Source organism: Lytechinus variegatus, chromosome 4 (genome assembly GCF_018143015.1).
Source record: "Lytechinus variegatus isolate NC3 chromosome 4, Lvar_3.0, whole genome shotgun sequence".
Classification (NCBI taxonomy): Eukaryota; Metazoa; Echinodermata; class Echinoidea; order Temnopleuroida; family Toxopneustidae; genus Lytechinus; species Lytechinus variegatus.
The window spans coordinates 23,685,961-23,700,834 of record NC_054743.1 but is presented as its reverse complement, the minus strand read 5'-3'; the positions used below and the strand labels follow the sequence as shown (position 1 = coordinate 23,700,834).

The 14,874-nt window shown below is 36.2% G+C and overlaps 1 protein-coding gene across 1 annotated transcript in view; it reads left to right on the top strand.

Moving 5' to 3' along the window:
* LOC121413658 (E3 ubiquitin-protein ligase listerin-like) overlaps positions 1–14,874 on the top strand; it is a 70,224-nt gene that overhangs the window by 12,025 nt on the left and 43,325 nt on the right. Inside the window, exons 9-19 of the mRNA XM_041606571.1 lie at positions 312–453; positions 1,511–1,768; positions 2,264–2,405; positions 2,965–3,698; positions 5,384–5,564; positions 8,687–8,829; positions 9,874–9,955; positions 10,900–11,053; positions 11,661–11,826; positions 12,580–12,891; positions 14,553–14,695. Of these exons, the coding sequence (XP_041462505.1) occupies positions 312–453; positions 1,511–1,768; positions 2,264–2,405; positions 2,965–3,698; positions 5,384–5,564; positions 8,687–8,829; positions 9,874–9,955; positions 10,900–11,053; positions 11,661–11,826; positions 12,580–12,891; positions 14,553–14,695 (2,457 nt within the window). The remainder of the gene's footprint in view (positions 1–311; positions 454–1,510; positions 1,769–2,263; positions 2,406–2,964; positions 3,699–5,383; positions 5,565–8,686; positions 8,830–9,873; positions 9,956–10,899; positions 11,054–11,660; positions 11,827–12,579; positions 12,892–14,552; positions 14,696–14,874) is intronic.

Below are 14,874 nucleotides of genomic sequence, written 5' to 3'. Positions count from 1 at the left end.
GAATATTGATGGATGATTAGTACTAGAACATCACAAATCTTTTGTGTCGGTTGAAGAACGCCCTTAACACCACTAATTCGCACATTGTATGTGCGCAAAAACGCCTTTAGCAGCATGCATATTGGGCATTTCTGCACTGATTAGTGTACAAAAATGTTTGTCTGAGGGCGTACGGTGTACTTGCACAGACACAACAAAATTTACATTCATATTACTATCATCATGGTATCATTAGTCAATGTATTACTGGGAGTAAGAACTGATTACAGAATTGAATTGAGAATTCTCAATCTGTTTCCTCTTTCACACAGACTTAGTTGCAAGAGTGTTAGTCAGAGTAGCGGTGAGAACACAGCTGTTCTGAAATCTTTCATGGAGTGTCTTAGATACAGTATAGCACAGAATCTCTCCAGTGATAACGCATCTGTTCACACCCATCTTATTGATCAACAGGTACGTTTTATTGGAGGCTAAAACGTTCAATAATGCATTGATCATATTGCTGAAAGTAATGCAAATGTAAATGTTTTTTCTGCAATTTCTAAATAGGGTATTTTTTTCAAAATATTTCTTTCCTCAAAATGATTTATTTCTCTTATTGATTTTATAATAAAAACCATATCATTCACTTTGCTTGCAGTAAAGGTTGCTTTTGTGCATTTGAAGTTTATGGATGATTTAAAGTCCGGTGTTGGTGTCGCACAATTGGGATTGCGTTTCTTAGCTCCAGTGCATATTTTGAGTTTACATGAGTAACGCAGATCACAGTATTGACGGCTCAACACCTACTGAGTCACTTTTCAGGACCATCTTTGTTTTGATGTTTGGTGTAATACTCATGTAAAAATTGCCCTAACACCAACACCGAAAGGTCAACACTGAACGTGAAGTCACCAAATGTAACACAATTACAGTTGATGGCTAGGACAAGACGAAAAACGAAAGTTTCTGTCTGGTTTTTTTTTTTAATTTTTACACTATCTTTTGTTTGTCTGTTGTTACATTAACTTTTTTTTATAGCTAATTCGTTACACGAAAGGGATTTATTCTTATGAGCTATGGATATCGTGGAGTACTTCCAATTTCTGTTGCATATATTTCTATTATGAATTGTTGTTTTTAATGGAAAATGCATGAATAGCTAAAAAGTGAAAACTGAGTGAAGATGTTGCAATGTGATTTGAAAAAGGGTCTAATTTCGAATCAAGGGCCCTGAACGTGAAAAGTGATGACAGAAAAATGAACTCATTTACAATGACATGTTGAGAAATTTCACTAGATATTTTTCTTCCCACCCAAACTTATTTATCCAATAGTCCAATATTGATCACAAGTATACAATATTAAATGAAGTATAAATCTGAATTTCATAGGCAGAACTGACTGTCTTATTCTGGTGACATCCTTTTTGTGATCTATATGGAATGGCTTAAGTGGACTTGTAAGATTTGTTGCTAAGTTGATACTTGCATCCTTTATGCATTTGGATGTATTTTGTATTTATCACCAGCTTATGCCTCTTCTGAAGTCCTCTTTGAGTGAAGAAGGCAAGGCATGGAGTGTGGTGACCATTTATCAGCAGACTGGTGCCTTGCTTAACTACCTTTATAAGCAGAAGGATGATGAGGAGAAGGGGTCACCTGCTCAACAGGTTTTGGAGTATCTGTGGTCAGGCATCTCTGCTTTGTGTGTGGATCATGTGACATCGATATCGACCAATCAGGAAGCAGGATTGAATAATGTTGCAATGATTGTTGCTGTACTGAAGGTAAATTTTAAAAAGAGTGAATTGTACATGATGAGTTTTATGGAATTAGTGATGACGATAAAGAAGATAATGATAATGAAGATGATTCTCCTATTGTTAATGCTGATGGTGATGATGAAGATGTGATGATGATGATGGTGATGATTAAGATGGTGATGATGAAGATGTGATGTTGAAGATGGTGATGATGATAGTGATAATGATCATCATGCTGATAACAATGTTGGTGATGATGATGCAGTTTCTGCTGGTTATGATGATGATGATGATAATGATAGTGTTGGCATAATGACTATGTTGATGATGATAATGATGTTGATAGTGATGTTAATGATGAAAATGATGTTAATGATCGTAAGGTTGATAATGATGTTTGTGATGGTGAAAATGACGACCATGACGAAGATACAATTTTGGCACTGAATTTGATAATGTTTATGATGTCGATGTCCACTGATGAAGATGATATCGACTGCTCCTTTCACTACCACCCAGAACCCTAATACAGCTGAGATCAAGAAGACAGGAGTCATTAAGAGAAGAAGCAAGGGAGCAAGGATCAGGTTTGCTCTGGAGGAGGAAGAAGGAGGAGAAAAGGAAGACCCATCAACTAGCACTGGTCTAAGAACAGTAGAAGGTATATTTATGCTTCCAATAAATGATTAACAATTTTTTTTAGATAATGTAATGTTATTCACTTTGAGTTAAAATCAGACCATTTCATACATTTGATAGACCAAAATAGTTAATTTTAGAGGAGAAACATTCCAAGTATAACAAGACTTCTCTATTAGTTAAAAAAAAAGTTCGAAGATATTGAATGGAAATTACAAAGGATTTGTAATCTCTTCAAAAGTTATAGGATCTCCATCATTCTAGTTTTTTTTTTCTTCTGTCATATCTATGATATGATTTTTTCTACATTTCTTGAATTTTTTTTGTCCACTTGATTCCTTTTTTGTCCTGCATTTCCAATCCCACAATATTTTTTTCACACTGTGCTGCACTCGCACTTGGACCAAGTGAGGTGAATGAAATTAAATGTACGTAGTGGTTACTCGAGGTAAAGTTTGGGTAATGATAGTTTCATTTTGTTTCCCCTGGCTAGAAGTTCGATAAAATTCTATAATATTTATCATTGTGATTATTATTATTGCTCTTGTTTCTCTTTGTCTCTTCTCCTCTCCTTTGTGTAGAATTTAGTGCCGAGCCATCCATCCAACATCCCCAGCTTCCATCTCTCGTCTCTGACCTCATCCAGTCATCGTTCCACCGAGTGAAGGACTCCCTACCTCATCTCAATTTCCTAGCCCAGCTCGTCAAAACTTTCCCCACCCAGAGCACCATCCGAACCCTGCTGAAATCAGCCAGTGTGAATACAACTGATGTGAACATAACTGGTGTGGACAAAACTGATGAGAATGCAGCTGGTGTGAATGCACCCTGTGTACCCCACACAGGGAGTGGCCCCACTAGCATAAAGGTAGATGCTGCATCAACAGGAGATGTACGAGATAAGGACGTAGCTGAGAGCAAGTCATCAAGTGAGAATGACAAAGATCAAGAATTTTGTAGGACTAGTGAAGATGTGAAAAGCACTGAGGATGCCGGAGAAGAGAATGCGGGATCCAAAGAGGGCAAACTGGATGAAAAGGTGGAAGAGAACGAAGGGGTAGAAAAACTGGACGATGTTCGTGATGATGATCTTCTACCGCTTAGATGCATCTATTCCTTCCTGTTACCATGGTTACTTGATGTTGAAAAGGGAAGTGAATTTGGAAAGCAGGAGAAGGTGTTAAGATTAGAAGCTGTCCTTGACATGACTGTTGCAGTCCTCTTAACCATCAATGAAGAGAATCGGATGTTGGTTGTCGATGCCGTGTGCCTCAAAGCGGAGACGTCGCAGCTTCTCCATCTCACAATATGCAAGGTAATGTAGATTCATTAATATACAAATAATGAATGTTTATGAGTGCAATGCACAGAATGCTTCATGGGGTGAAAGATGAAATGATCCATTGGATAATGAATCATTATTTCATCTTTCACCGAATGAAGTATTCTGTCCATTCCACGAATGAAAAAAATATTCATTATTTGGTTTATATGACACCTAAGAAATTATTTTTTTAATCATAATTTAATGAATTAATGAAATTTATGAATTTCGATGCAAAACACGTTCATGCAGTGTGAGTTCGGTCTGTCGATTGTTACGTCATTACAACATGCACGCTTCTGGTGCCTGCATGAGCTGCAGCTGCAGTCTTGATGCGCGTGTGCAATGGACAAAATCGTATGGATCCAAAATTGCACGGTCGATGACCTCATTGCAAAATGGGCTGAATGAACAATATCAAACAACCAATCAAATCACAAGGATCTATCTAAGTGTCGTCCTGATACATTGATATATTTTTTTAGATTTGGAGAGTGTCTAGCTTGATTATGTAAAAAGAAAATGGGATAATCATCAAGGTTTTGCATAGAGTTTTAATTATTATACACTATTCTAATGCAGGGTTGCCTTTGTCCTCCTTTGTCATGAAGGAACATTTTTTTGGTCTTTAACAGAGAGGGGGCAAAGAGTACCAATAAACACAGACAGATACGAACACAGACAGAGACATGCATCTTCAAATTTATTTATTCATCCTTTGCTGATCATTGCCCTTTCATTCTGAATAATCAATGTACAGTATATATTGTAATGATTTCCAATTGTCTTGAAGTAATAAATTGTATGTGTAATTGTGTATGTAATTGTGCAATTTTTGTTATTGTCAATAATCAAAATTTAGAAGGATGCAATGAAGTTATCAATAAAATGAATAACTATAGACACAGATGAAGGGATTTGACAAATGAGAGGAAAGAGAGAGTTGGGACTAAGACATTCAGAGGGATAAAACATATAGACACAGATAATAACTACTTATTAATTGAAAAAGATCTCCTTATTTTGAAAGCTTTATGTAAAAAGGGAAATATGCACCAGCCATGAATATCTTTTAAAGCAGTTTATGACCAAATTCTTTAAAAGATTAAAAAAAAATCTATATGTAGATGAGAGATGAACTTAGGTATTATGGACAATGGATGCTTGAACTTATGCATCCAATAATAATCAAACCTAAATGAAAGTAGATGCAATAAAACACTGATTTCGTGAGAAAATCTGTACAACCAAGGTTAAGTATTACTACATGTATATCATCGTGGATCTAGATCTGGTACAGTTACATAAACTTAACTTTGTGAAATCATAAATCTATGCTGTAAACGATCACACTGAAGATCGCCAACACAGCTAGGCACAGGTGGGACAGTGTATTATTATTGTTGGAATAGTGTGTTATTATTGTTGGAACAAAGACCCGACGGAAGTGACCGAATCTGCGCTTATTTTGCTTATTTCTCAGCAATTACACAATTTCTTCCAGAATCCTTTGGCACATATTTTTTATTTATACAAGCAGACTCTTTGGTGGTCATCATATTAAATTCTGTAAAAAGTCATTTTTTAGAACGTTACCACAACTGGCATTTACATGTATCTTCTGTAAAAGATGCAATTTTTATAAAGCCCTCTTGGTTTTCTTATCTTACCTACAGATGAGAAATAAACCCGAGCTATCATGGACGATGGATGCTTGGCTTCAGTCGGATCTGTTTGGTGAGAAGCTCCTATCGATCCAAGATGAACTGTGCCGTCTGACTCTTGAAGGGGAGCTTGAACACAGCTCTGTAGGATGGAAGCTCATCTCCCTGGCCCTTTCCTCGGGCAAACATGACGGTATGACTGACCTATTGATCATGGGGTACCTGTAGTTGGGTGTAAGATGTGCACTAACTATATGTGACTCTCTACCACAAAACCCATAAAATGTCGCCCAAAATGAATTCAGAAACTTTTGTGCATCTGCCCATCATAGGTGGTGTGGGAGGCATTGTTTAAAGTTTAAAATATCAGGGGTTTATTTAAAAAAAATTGTTATAATAAATGATAATAATAATAAATAATATAGGATTTGTATAGCGCACGTATCCACCTTGCGAGGTGCTCAAGGCGCTCCTATATTACCCCGGCTAAGCTAGTCTACTGATTCTGGTGTGCACAGCTTTTTTTGAGGAATTACTTCCTGCCGGTAACCATTTACCTCACCTGGGTTGAGTGCAGCACAGTGTTGATAAATTTTTGCTGAAGGACAACACACCAAGGCTAGGTACCCACGACCCTCTGTTTGAAAGGCGAGTCAGAACCACTAGACTACGGCGTGCCCACATGTGTTATCGTAACACATGACAGTTTGATCTAGTGATATTATTCAGTTTAACTGACTGATTATTAAGTTATTATAGGCATTGTGCGTTTGTTATCATAGCTAATCTTTATTAAACAGGGTCCAGGTCCTTAACTTAAAAATGGTATATTCCTCTACGAAATTGATCACCAATAATCCACACATACATTCATTCAATAAAGAAAAAAAAATTGTGATAGCTCCTATGAATGAAGAGATTAAACCAAAACTTACCTGTTTGAAGTTTGATGTCCATTTTATGAAGTAGGTTGAGTGAAGAGCTAATGTGAGAATGTAAATGTGAGAAATTAAATTTTAGGATATTATTTCAAGTATATAGTAAAGTCGATTTTGCATGCATAATATATACAATATAATCATAAGACTTGAAAATTGACATTAAGATCGACGTTAGAAAGGAATATTACCATTTAGTATAGCCAACCAATAAAAGTTAGGCACAAAAGGACAGACATGACTAGATCAAACGAATTATCTAACACAATGTCAATTATTCAAATAGAAGTTGATAATAAAATAGAAAATAACTAAGGAGTAATGCAAGCATACAGTGCATGATCAAGAGCTCACAATGATGTGTCTTTTATTTTTTCCTAATAGTAATACAAGAATGTTGGCATTGCAAAGGTGAACAATAAAAAAGACAAAAATAGTACAAGAGTAATACGAACGAGTAACGAGTATGGCCTGCATGACATCAATCAAACAGCATAGATAACTATGCACATCTTTAGGACTCTTGTATCATAACTTGCAAGATACTAAGAAATGTATTGATGATGAGTAAAGGAATATGACATGCATGGCATAATAAGTGAATATATTTGAGCGCAAATCCTCTTAGTATTCTAAGAATCGATCAAGAATACCAATCACCAAATACTTCGTAATTATTTTATAGGTGTGGCAAGAGCGAACACAAAATTTTGGAGCTTATGAATTGAAAGAAGGGGCCATGCCCAACATGTTCAAGCATCAAATGGATGATAGAAAAGAAAGAGTGCCATTTTGATGAAACCAGCCATTATTACCAAAGGGCAGACATTGTTTTTTCAAGCAAATTGTTAAAAACAAAATGTTGATTATTCAACTTCAATGATGTTTGCTCTTTCCACTTTTGGATGTAAACATGAGAAATATTGCCATGATTGATAGAATAAAGAAGAACGTGATTGCACACCTGTATTTGATATGGGATGAGCTTGTTCAGTGATTTGTCTTTAGAGTTTGACATGTCATCAGTTTTATACCATTAATATGTTTTTTTTTGTAATTGCTTTCATGCTCATAAACAAAGGTACATGCATCATACTCAAATAATTTGTCAAGGATCAACATCACAGACAGTCATAGTAAATAACACCTGTTCATTTATTTTTACTTTCCTTGGTGTTTACTTTTATTTAGTCTCACCAGCATATCGGAGTGAGACTATAGGCGCTGCTTTTCTGACGGTTGCGGCGACGACGTCAACATCAAATCTTAACCGAAGGTTAAGTTTTTGAAATGACAACATAATTTTGAAAGTATATGGACCTAGTTCATGAAACCTGGACATAAGGTTTATCAAGTATTACTGAACATCCTGCCTTAGTTTCAGGTCACTTGACCAAGGTCAAAGGTCATTTAGGGTCAATGAACTTTGACCATGTTAAGGGAGTCAATATTAAAATCTGAACCGATTTTGAAATGTCATCATAACTTAAAAAGTATATGGACCTAGTTCATGAAACTTAGCCATAAAGGTTATCGATAATTGCTGAACATCCTGCCAAATTCAAGTCACATGACCAAGGTCAAAGGTCATTTAGGGTCAATGAACTTCGGCCAAGTTGGGGGTATTTGTTGAATTTCCATCATAACTTCGAAAGTTTATGGATCTGATTCATAAAACTACATAAGAGTAATCAATTATCCCTGAACATCTTGCGCAAGTTTCAGGTCACCTGACCAAGATCAAGGTCATTTAAGGTTAATGAACTTTGGCCAAGTTGGGGGTATTTGTTGGATTACCATCACAACTTTGAAAGTTTATGGATCTGATAGAGTAATCAAGCATCACTGAACATCCTGTGCGAGTTTCAGGTCACATGACCAAGGTCAAAGGTCATTAAGGTCAATGAATTTTGACCATTGCGGAGGTAATTATTTAATTGCTGTCATAGCTTTGAAAGTTTATGGATATAATTTATGAATTTAGGACATTGGGTAATCAAGTATCACTGACAAGTCTTAGGTCACATGATCAAGGTCAAATGTCATTTAGGATCAATGAACATAGTATTGTATCATTATATGAATGGTGTTTTGTGAATAATTATTTTATAGTAGTTTTCTAATTCAGCACTGCTGCCATATTGAATTGTGTAATGCAGATGAGACTGCCAGAGGCGCTTCACTTGTCTTCAACTTTAAAGCATAAGGAAACATGAGAAATATACACTGTAAACAAAGTGTTGACATTTTCAACATGATAAACATACACTAAACAAAATGTTCAATGTCATGTTTTACCTCCCATAATTTAAGCACAGAGTAAGACAATAGTGGAAGTTAAAGTAGACTTCAGAATAAAGTGTCCTCTTTCTTTTAGAGCCACTGATTGGAACCACTTATGCTGAGCTGCTCCTCGTTGGATTCTACCATGCCCTTACCAGACCGGATGTTGTTGCCACGGCAACCCAATGCATCAGTTTCATATGTGATGTGACCACCAATTTCTTTTCTGCTGTTAAGGTTAGCTCATTATGATTATTCACATGGCAAGTGCATTTCAGAATATTCGTTAAGTGTTAAGTTCAGAAGAGAATTAAACTTGATGATGATCAAGATAATAAATTTGCTTATATGATGCAGTATTTGGTACCCTGGGGTACCAAATAATAATCCGTCATTTTGTTGAATTATTTATTTTATTTTTTGCGCTGTACCCTGGGTTACCAAAAAATGTGTACAAGTATATTTTAATGTTTTGTACAGATTTGTTTTCTTTTTAGTGATCTTATGTAACAATTAATGCATGCAAATGATAACTTTATTATATTTGTTTACTATTATTGGCATTAGATTGTATCAAAGAAAGGAAATAGGTGTTGGGATCATTGTCCCCATTCATTGTCATGATTGCCGCACCGATCGTACGACCGTGATCACCATGACAACAATGTAACTGTACACTATTACAACACGAGATGGCGCTGCACAACGCCGTACCCCTGGCTACTACGGTACCCCGGTGTACGGCGTGGTGCATCATATAGCACTTATTATGGTGATAATTTCAAATCTCTATTGATTGAAATAAGAAGAAAATAAAAGAGAATAGAAATGCCTCTTCACAGAGCCACAAGCATTATGCTATTCATTACTCTGATTGATTTGCATGTATCTTAGTTCATTTACTAATGGTTTCCTCTGAAGTGAAGGTTTTATTTTTAAAAGGATGATATATTTTTTATTTCAGTTTATTTTCTTCAGATTTCCAACAAAAAATATTCAAAGGAAATACAAATACCATTAAAAATAAATATTAACAAAATAACAGAATTATAGATTTGAAACTCAGAAGGATCATGTAATGTTGCCCCTGAAAATGATCTCTTAATGTTTTGGTAGAAATAGAGAGGTCCACTATGAAACTGAGTTGGCTTGTACAATTATGGATCCCGCATTGAAAGGACCTTCTGAAAAGATCAAAAGGACAATGAGATACATTTCAAATGTAAGGCCCATGTTGAGGATACTATGTAATTAAATTGAATCGAATATGTTTTTTTTCAGGGATGCATTCATCTCTCATCGTCCACTGACCTCCAACTAGCCATATTCCAACTGGAATGCAAAAATGCTCACAATCTATCAGGTATGATATTGTGTAGTCAATCTCATTGTCACTGATGTCTACTGTATGTTCCATAATTGTCAGTTATCACGATTATAATTATAATTGTGATTGTTGCCTTTACCATAATTACTTCTGTAATGATTATCTAGTCATCATCATCATCATAATCATTATCTTCCTTGTCATTCTCTTCCTCCTCCATATCCTCCTCATTTACATTATCATCACCATCATCATTCCAATATCATCATTTCAACCCGGCATTTTTACCATCATCATTACAATCATCATTACCACCATCATTTTTTGTCACCCTCGCCATCAACATCTTTTTCATTATCATCATTACCATCACTATCACCATCACAAGCACCATCTTCATCATCATCATCATCATTATCATCATCATCATCACCATCATCATCATCATCATCATCATCATCATCATCATCATCATCACCACCACCATCACCACCACCACCACCACCACCATCATCATCACCACCATCATCATCACCACCATCATCATCACCATCACCACCACCACCATCACCACCACCATCATCATCACCACCATCATCATCATCATCATCATCATCATCCTCACCACCACCACCACCATCACCACCACCATCATCATCACCACCATCATCATCACCATCATCATCATCACCATCACCATCATCATCACCATCACCATCACCATCATCATCATTTTATTGTCATCACCCTTCTTATTTACACCGATACTGTCACAAGAGAAAGAAAGTAGTGATTGCATGTATTGTCAAACACAATTTTTGTTTTGTTGGTATAGCAGTACTTGGTGATGTAATTTCATTTTGGAACAATGCTTATTTTTACCACAACTAGCGCTTGCCCATTATTCTTCAAGTAATCATTACACTTACCAAGATCATTGTGCGATGTATTTGATAATCCATTCAATGTGTCACATGCAGGATCTTTGAAGGAGAAAGTACGTCAAACTTGGGTTCAAGGAGTGCAATCATTAATAAAGCAGACTGGTGGGTTGCTCACCGATCAAGGCTTGCTTGTCAGGACTACACAGTGGATCAAACAAACACTCAATGACAAAGATGGGAACGTACACCAGTAAGTCATCTGAGATTCCAGAAAGTTTCTCATATTTTCTTGTCATTTTGGATCAACTAGTACATTCTTGCTCTTGTTGGATAATTCGAAGCATATAAAAGTTTAATTCATTCGTATTTTATAAGATTTTATTGATGTAAAATGTGATTATATTTACCATAATGAAAATACACCAGCATAGATCATTTTCCTTTCAAATATCTTTTACACTGTATATTGAGTACAGAGTTCCAATTTCAATGTCAAGTAATACTTCCGCATCATTTGGAGCAATTTCTTGCTTTTTATTTTTTCTCATAGGTTACCAATTATGAACTGAAATTCTTGCGCAGGTTTGTTTATTCCAGCAAAGTTTGTGTGTCCTTCATTACTTAAATTTCCATTGCTGCTCAAGCTTAATTTTTTTTTCTTCAAATTTCTCTACGAATTTCCTGAGATTTTTGGCACACTTACTTGTTAGAATATAAGGAACTTTATCAACTGATTTTTTTGTGAAATTTAAAAGAAATTCAGGTTTAATCTGATGTTCAAATTTTTGGGTGCACAGACATGGGGCACTCCTTAACATTTTGTTTAGCTTCTAACTTTCAATTTAAATTCCAATAAGGTTTGAGGAGTTGGGGGCATCCACCAGTGCCTTTTTGGCAGCCATCTTGGATGGGTTACCTAGCAACCATGAAGATAGCTGTCAGGATGTATTGAAGACCCTATTGGAGTCTGTGCTTCCTTCCGATACTGAGTGGAATAGTCTGAGAAGGGAATTAGCCAATCAGGTGAGTAAAGGAAAGCATGAAGCCCTGATTAAAAATAAGCCCTTTGCCATTATCACTATTTTCTGCTATAGTCATCAAAATTCAGACCCTCTATCTTTGTGTCAGGCTGTATTTTTACTTTTGTTTGTTTGTTAATTGTTAAGAGGTATGTTTATATGAACTTTTTTTTTTTTGGGGGGGGCGGGTGATTTGCTCTTCCCTGGTGTCAGCACCAATGAGGCTCTTTTGCCTTCTAAATTGTGTCCATGTTTATGAATAATAATTTGTTAAAAGTATTGATATGTTTTTATATTTTGTACTTTTAATAAATAGATGGAATGAATGGAAAAGGACAATGGTTCAAAAGTTGGCTTATTTCTGGTCCCCATCACAATTTAAGGGTGTCTCTAATGCAAGGGGGGGGGGTCCAGCCCCAACATCGATCCGTTATTCTGATTTAGCGATTGCTGGAAAGACACGTAATTTTGAAAGATATTAGTCCTTTTAGCCTGTGGGAGACTGAGCATGCATATATGTCGGCTGAGGTCTTTGGAAATACATGTAGTGTACAATAGCATAATCAGCCATCTCCAAGGAAAGAACACATTCTTTGAGTAGCTAGTGAATGCACTTATGGGAAATAATGTATCTATGTCAATCACTAAAGCAGAGTATAAAATGGCAACTTTTGATTAGTGTTAAAAAAAAAATAGAAAATGTACCCATGTGAAGCTTTTGTCTTCGGATAAAGCCATTATTGTGCTCTCTCCACAGTGGATATCATCTGCAGTGATTGGTCAGCAAATGACCCATTGTGATCTTTCACCTTTGACCTCCGCCAACAAAACCAATGCCCCACAAGCACTGAAACTCGCTCTTTTCGTCAGTATGCTCATGTCAGAACTGACCAAAAATGCATTTTTACAAGAAAATGATGATGAAGGTGGAGAAGAGGATGAGGTTATCGCCTTGAAAATGAGTGGGTTGCCATGGCAATGTGAAGCCCTGCAATCCGCCATCATTGAAGTGATGTATATGAAAGAGTGGTGTCAGGCGATGACTGGATTTGAAGCAGCTCCACAGAAGGTATTTGACATATTCAGTTTTGGCAGATCTGTTAACCGTTTGTTTAATAACAGTGAAGGCAATTTCCTCTTGATGTGTTGTTTATGCTCATCTTAATCATTCAGTTGTTCAAGGGGAAAAGTCTGGAATGACTCCAATGTCTTTGTCATCATGATATAGTACTCTGCTGTACAGTTTATGCCTACCTTTTAATACATTAGGGATGTTATCCTTAAACCACTGGTGTTTCATGACCTGTTCATGTATATGCCACTATTGAGACATTATGATAAAATTACCAATATAATTTTAGTAAGCACTTTCTGACAAACCATTATTGTACCTCTGAAAATATTACAATATTTGTTGATTACTGGAGTATTCTCCTGACTAGGTCATATTGTATGTATGTACAGGGTTAGTCAAGATCCTGCAGTGTATTACTAGTACATTTATTAATACATGTAGATCATGGACATCCTCTATAATAGTGCAGAACATATAATTTTAAGATCACAAAGGATTTTCTTTTGAATAAACCAACAAATGACTGCATCTGCCTAGAAAGCACAAATAACACTTGCTAATTTAGGTATTTCAAAAGAAATGAGTGAATACTTTGAAAATTCTTTTGACCACTGGTCATATAAATGAACATATCCTCAGAATTTGCTGCAACATTTGCTGTTTTTTATGGATTATGTGGCATATACGAAGAGGGAAATTTGGCTGCTTCTAATTTACTCATCAATCAGTTGATGACAACGCATTTCTGGATGTTTTGTCACTTTTTCTCAGAAATGCTTATCAATTTATCAGAAGTTTGTTAACCCTAACCTGACAGTGCATTTTAGGTGTTAAATTACTGAGGCAGGGGGGGGGAGGCGCCGATTGCGCAAACATCGTGAAAATTGGCATGATAATAGTATGGGATGTAATCTACAATGCTGTGTAGTTAATTTTTTTATATTAACTAATTATGCTAATTTATGCATAAATTATACTTTTTGCTCTAATTCACTACAAAAAGCTCCTAGAGTGTTTATTTTTTGGTGTAAATATTCCTCAATCGTACAATTGCTAATAATTACAAATAAAAAAAATCCTGGCTTGAAAATCAATTTCTTATGTATTTTATTGTTTTATGAATTTCATATGTAATTCTTTTTTTCCGCCAAACTTATAGCAGAACCCTTTTGAAACATATTTAGGCAAAATCAATTTATTTCAGCTAATGGAAGTGAAATAAGATGAGAAAACTGAATTTTGCATTGACCTTGTACACAAAATCACATTTTGGAGCAACTTTTGGGCCTGCATGCACTTACATTATGTTGTGTAATTTTTCAAGTGCATTCCAGGGTATCATAAATTTGGTCCCAAAAGTATGCAAGACTTCGAAGTAAAAAGTCAGTGAGTGGCGCGGTCTAAAAATTTTGATGCCCAGCGTCTTTAGGGTTAAGCCAACGTTGTATGTGACAGTCATTTCAGTGTATTGGTGTAAAGCAACTTTGTGTTTGACTGCACTGTAGTCCAGTTAGTCCATGAGACCAAGCAAAAATTAGGAAAAGTGGTTGTACACCAAGCGATGTTATACCTTCATTAAACAGTTACTGTTTGTTGAAATCTAGCCTTCCAAGTGGCCTTTCTAACCAGGTTCAACCTGTTTATCTCTCCTTCAGTTGGCAGCTGGTACAGCAGTCATTGCATCACCACCAGACTATTGCTTCCTGTACCCACAGACCTTCGGGCAGGCAACAGACGGCATCTGGGAACACCTGACACAACCTGAGTGGCAGCAGCTGTTTGGCCACATACTTGACAGGTGGGTAGCTCTATGTAGGCTACAGGATGACAGAGGCAATGGTAGTGTTGTTCTGGTGATATGATTCATGATGAGGATGATGATGGTGAAGGTGATGAGGATGATGGTGATGGTGATGGTGATGATGATGATGATGATGATGAGGATGGTGGTGATGATGGTGGTGACAAAGATGGATG